The following is a 6000-nucleotide window of genomic DNA, read 5'->3' on the forward strand; positions in this document are numbered from 1 at the left end:
CTAATTGAAGATCTGAGAACACTGCCTGCATGTTGCTAATCTGCATTCATTTTCCAAATCTATGAAAAAAATCCCTTAAGCATTTTGGGTGTTTCAAATTATTTTCTATATTTTGTTTTTAAGATCTTTGGCTGGAGGTGTCATCTACCTTCCTGTATGATCAGCTATTTTTCACCAAAAATATTTCCCACATTGGCTGTCATAAACTTTTGATATTTGTTGGTACAAACATTTCCCCTTTCCTAGAATCTAAAGCACAAAATCTGTTATTGTTCTATCTTTCTTCTGTTTTAGAAGTTCAAATTTCTATAAATATTTTCATACAAAGAAACCATTCCCTTAGTATGACTGTATTATCTGTAGACAGAGTCATAATTTAAAATTAGCTTCAATTTCAGCCCACAGAATCTCCCAGTTTTCAACTGAGATCAATGTCAAACTAAGCTTTTTTTGTAAAAAGGAATCAATTTATCACTAATCATAATGCTGGCTCAACTATATTTAAACTTCTAATTTAATTGTTCGATTCTACTGCACATAGATCAATTTTACTTGTTGTATACAGCTATTTCTGAGAGTTCTATTTTCAACTTCTTCCTTTGGAAAGACTATTTAGTTATTTTAAAACTCCATAAATTTTATTTTAACTCTTCTTACTCCTTCTTACTCATTTTTACTTTCCTCAAGATAAACCTAATAATGAAAAAAACAATGCTAGTTAAAAATACTGCCTCTAAAGGCCTATCAAAGCTTGTATTTAAAATATGCATATATTCTTGGGGGGTTGTGGGGGTGATCCAGAATAGTTCTTAGGTTTTTCTATTGCTGAAATAACACTGTAAATCTCTTCCTACCCATGCCTTAAATTCCTCAGTATTTCTGGTTTTACACAACACATATCTGTGAGCTTATATGTCTTCTTAGAAATAACAGCCTCACTTTGGAAAATAAGCACTTAGGAAATGTTCAACCACTTGTGATCACGCATTAGTGCACTTTCCAAGCTATTCTAGGCAGACTGAGCAAATCAGAGAAATTCCTTACCTCTCGAAGGGCGTAAGACAATGCACATGACCAGTAAAGCAAGCACAGCAGAGGTAGCAACTCCAAATACAATTTTTAACCATGTCTACATAAAATAAAGAAAATTAGGCATATATGTAGTTTCTGCTAAACAGAAGTGGCAAGATTTTGATTACATGTAAATCCTATTTCTCCTTCTCCATAAAGCTTTCGATTGTCCTTCACTGATCTGGCAATAATTGCTGGAATTCTTCCAGCTCTGCAAGGACAAATGTTTCTATAGTATATTTAGAACATTTTCCCAATCCTAACCCACTCCAGGAAGTGAATACTCGTATACAAATCCTCACCTTCTGAACAATAGAAAACTCTGATCACACTCAACCCAGCCAACCTTCTTTAGCAATAACTGAGGGTGCACATACTAACCTTCATTTTTCCAGATGTTTTTGAAAGTTAGCTAATTTTGACTGTAGAGCGTGGGTCTGTAGATCTGTGAAAACCGTTGAAAAGAAGCAAGTCTGTCTTCCTACTTGGAAGCCGAAGTCAGGACAAGAGTTTTTTTTCTTTCCACGGACTTTTGAATACTGTGCCAAATTTCAAAAGATTTCTGTAAAATTAGAAACAGATTTTGGGGGCGTTCTTGGCCTTGAAATGAACTACGAGTGGAAATTCTACACCAACATCTGCTTACATTGACATACAGAGGTTTTTTTTTTTTTTTTTTTTTTTTTTTACAAGTTCAAGTTTCTTTTTCGAAATCACTTATGGATTGCTTTGGTAAGTCACTGAGTTTTATATAACCTTTTAATTTGTAACTGAAAGATGAATATAAAATAATAAATCTACATGATATAGTTATTATACACATATCTAATTTTTAGCAAAAGAAGAACACTGAAGTGACATAAGATTTTGAGAGAAGTACACCATATAACTGTACTTTTTTCTCCCCTGGGAGATTATGAGGTACTGCAGACAGAAATGTTTTTCTTTCAGCACAATTTCTTTGTCCATATAGCACCATATGCACTTTCAGTAAATACAGAAGTTTAAAAATTCAACTGTCTAAACCCACGGCTGCTTTACTTTAAAGAAATAAAATGCCATCTGGTGAAATTTAGTATGGGTTAGGTGTGTTTGCACAGGCTAGAAAGATGGAAAGATCAGTAAGAATAATTTACCAGCAGACCTTTGGAAGAATGGAAATGGCTTTGCAAGAGTGGTATTTTTGCTTTCCTCTCAGAATATCTTCTGAGAAAGGAGAAGAGTTAGTGATTATAAAAATTTTTACAATAAATAAAGAAGCATCTGAATAGAATAGTTTTATGTAAAATTTCACTTTGGCTAAGTCCACAAAATTCCAAAGTGATCGGTCAACTTGACAGATCAGTAAAATGACTAAATTAAAACACCCACATGCACAACAGTTTCTTGCAATATTCTGACAGGTTCAATGCAATTCACTTGGACAACTTTTCTGATTCCCCTTGAACACAGTTGTTAACCTACTGTGTCTTTAATTTTTCCACTAATGAATTTTCTTTTTGGAATTTTAAATTGTTTTCACCCTGATTAAAACAAGTTTCATGGTGACCTTTCATGGATTATTCATATTACTGAAATCAGTTGTTTGCCTTAGTCAACTAGGTCTGGCTGACACGGGTGCTTTCTTCAGCAAAAACCAGGACAGTGGCTTGTGAACTTCTTTTCAGACATTCTCCAGACATCCTTCCCTGAATTCCAGTCTTATGAAAATTCTGTTGAGGAAAATGAGTCATTAAGCACTTACTGGCAGAGGAAAGTATCCACAGCAGCTCCTGGATGAGACTCCTTGTCTGCAGTTGGTGGCCCCTACTTTTACAAACTGAATAATCATTAGGAGTAATGTATGAGGTAGGCTTTATCTTCATGTGATCGTTAAATACTCAAATCCAAGATACAAGTCACCAGCCTGGTCCAAGATAAACTGCTCCCATGTGGGTCCTCTCAGATCGACTGCCTTCTCTGGAACATTCACACAGTATATTCTCAGAAATTCTGTCCCAGCCTGCCAAAGCCCGAAAGTCCACAAGTGATTTTTAGAGAGTGATTTGCAAGATTTCACATTGTGGAGAGAAACTGACACCAATAAATGATTAGGGTGTAATTAAAATGAATATTATTAGCTTTACCAATTAAAAACGCACTGACGTGACTCATCTGAGAAACTATTAAGATTCTACAGGTGAGTGTGTGTGTCCAAAAAAGTGTGTGTCCCTCATCAGGCAAACTTTAAGGGAAAGTGGGGTGCTGTAAGAGGGTCACATTTAAGTTGAAAACGTTGGTAAGTGAGGAAATTTTGAGGATGAAACATGTTTAATTTTGTTTGTTTTTTTTCCCTTGGAAGTTTGAGTAAGTCAAAGTGTAAATTCTGGAAAATTTCTACTAGTTTGAATTGTTTTAGGAAAATGAAACTGATTATGGAAATAAAGATGTCAAGAGCTCTTCCATCTGATTTCATGGGTTAGGAATATATGATTTATAACAGAGCTACATGTCCCTATGCCTTTGAGATAGTGTGGATGCATTCTAATTTGAATCCAAAGACTTCCATGAAAATTTGGATGTTTTAAAATATTTTACAATTTTTACTGTTTTTTTCTTTTAGAGCCCAAATGAAAATGCTCTAAGTTTCTCCCTTCCTCCCACCCCCACTAAGGAAACTGACTCCTATTTTTTCTTTTTTTCTTTTTTTGGTACCAGAGATTGAACCCAGGGGCACTTAACCACTGAGCCACATTGGCAGTCCTTTTTTGTATTCTATTTAGAAACAAGGTCTCACTGAGTTGTTTTAGGATCTTGCTAAGTTGCCAAAACTGGCTTTGAACTCATAATCCTCTTGCCTCAGTCCCCCAAGCCACTGGGACTGACTTGTATTCTTACTTTACAGTTAACATACATGTTGGGAAGACAAAAGTGAATCAGACATAGTCTGTATCATTAAGGAGCAAACATTCTTGTTCAAGTATGACAGTTAAATTCTTAATATTTGCTTCTTTTTATTTTGGGGAGCTTTTGCTGGGTTTGAGCTTAGTAGAAAGATTCCCCTGATTGGTTGGTAATTTCTGCATATACCTGGAAGGAAGGACAGAAAAAGCACATAACACATGCTTATAATCTTAATTCAAATCTAGCCATTGTCAGAATTAAAATTTTTTCTCAGAAAGCAATTCTAGATCTATAAACTCTATAAAACAACAGAGATGATGGAGCAAGAGAAGGACCCTATAAGGCTTATTTTGGAATATAATGGCATTCTGGTAGGCACCTTGGATAAATAAGCTACAAAATAAATCCTTAGGTTATGAAGGAGGCTTCATAGAGCTATGTACTCATAACCATTATATATTTGCTATATTCCCAGGAAATGCATACCATATACATTCCTAGAATACAAAGGTAAGACAAAGCTGACAGCATAAATAAAGATGGTCTCTCTTCCTTTTGGGGTGGGAAATAAAGAAAGAATAATTGACTTATTAACCAAAAACTATAACAAGTTTTAAGATTCAGTTATAAATAAAGAGTATGAGCAAATAAAATGTTTGGTTTTATACTCTTTAAAGTGAGAAGTCGCTCCTAAAAAGCCTCAGATCTCTTAAAAACTTGCTCACTTGATTCATCAGGTTCAATAAACATTTCTTATTTACTCTTATATACAAAGTGCTCTAAAACATTATTTCATTCAACCTATAACCAACTTATTTTGTTGAACAGGAAACAGAGTCCAGATAGCTTTGGTAACTTGCCCAAGACTCTAAGAGGACCCAAAGTCACTATATTACATTGCTTCTTTGTTACACACCCTAAGGTTGATTTTAAAGTATTAGAGTTTTTTTTTTAAATTTAAAATGATACCTCATTGATTTTATCCTGAAAACACCTAAAAATGTGATGGTAGAATCATTAAAGCTAATATACACACAATCCTCACATCCTCAGTGTACATTATTAACCAGTCTCGTTCTACAATGACTGTGTCTAAAGTTGGTTAAGTTCTTTAGAACTTTGTTAGAATTGAAGTTTCCAGCTTAAACACAACTGTAAAAATATTTCTACACTGCCTGGGAATAAGGAATCTTCCTTCAGATTCTTATTTAAGGAACTCATCAGAATATCTATCATCAAACAGACTTCTGAGACCCAAGCTAGGAAGAGTCCTAAGGTCTTTAAAATTCAAACTCATAATAACTATAATATAGTATAGATGTGGAAGAATTGTTACAACATAGTATCAATGAGAAAGGATCTAGCTGAAATAACTTTTTGAATCTGATCTAATTTCTAAAACTACAATTATAACATAAAAACCTATGAAGAAGCATGCCTCCCAGTTTGTAATTGGTACCTACTGTCTTCATAAATGCATAATTATATGTCAGTGGTTCATTATCCTATCATAAATAGAACAAGTTCTCTGAGGCAAGGAGAGTTCGCTATCAGAATTGGGTCAGAAAAGAAGGAGAAATAATTCATTTCACTGAGTGCTGAGAAAACAGACTCAAGACAAATCTGTGCTTTTGTGTAGTTTAAAAATGCAAACATTACATCTCCTTAGAAATGTTTAATCATTAGGAAGATGAGTTAAATAACAAACTGAATGTATAAGTACCTTAAATACTTTAATACAACTTAATGAGTTAAATAATAAATTGAATGTATAAGTACCTTAAATACTTTAATACAACTTAATGAAACACACTGCTATTTCACTAGTATTTTAAAGTATATTACCACTAGTAGTAAATGCTTATTGAACACTTTTATTGAGCCTGACATTTTTCCAAGCACTTCACATGTATCACTTCAACTCTAGTCACCCTCCCAGGAAATTTAAGGAATTTTCCCAAAGCCATACAGCTTATTGGTGATAGAGATGGGACATAAACTAAACCCAGGTAGTATTTATAACACTATTTGATTGATTCATGTTTA

At 34.0% G+C, this 6000-nt stretch overlaps 1 protein-coding gene across 2 annotated transcripts in view; it reads right to left on the reverse strand.

Annotated features, from left to right (window-relative positions):
- The window catches only part of Fap (fibroblast activation protein alpha), a 72876-nt gene extending 71230 nt beyond the window's left edge, over window positions 1–1646 (reverse strand). The window contains exons 1-2 of one of the 2 annotated variants that reach the window (XM_040294387.2): window positions 1453–1646; window positions 1045–1129 (exon numbers count right to left, since the gene is read on the reverse strand). In XM_040294387.2, the coding sequence (XP_040150321.1) occupies window positions 1045–1129; window positions 1453–1458 (91 nt within the window). In that variant the 5' untranslated portion in view covers window positions 1459–1646. The remainder of the gene's footprint in view (window positions 1–1044; window positions 1130–1452) is intronic. The other variant, XM_013355804.4, reaches the window with a different exon arrangement.
- Window positions 1647–6000: the final 4354 nt, after the last annotated feature.

The sequence above is a fragment of the Ictidomys tridecemlineatus genome, chromosome 7 (assembly GCF_052094955.1).
Source record: "Ictidomys tridecemlineatus isolate mIctTri1 chromosome 7, mIctTri1.hap1, whole genome shotgun sequence".
NCBI classification, from domain to species: Eukaryota; Metazoa; Chordata; class Mammalia; order Rodentia; family Sciuridae; genus Ictidomys; species Ictidomys tridecemlineatus.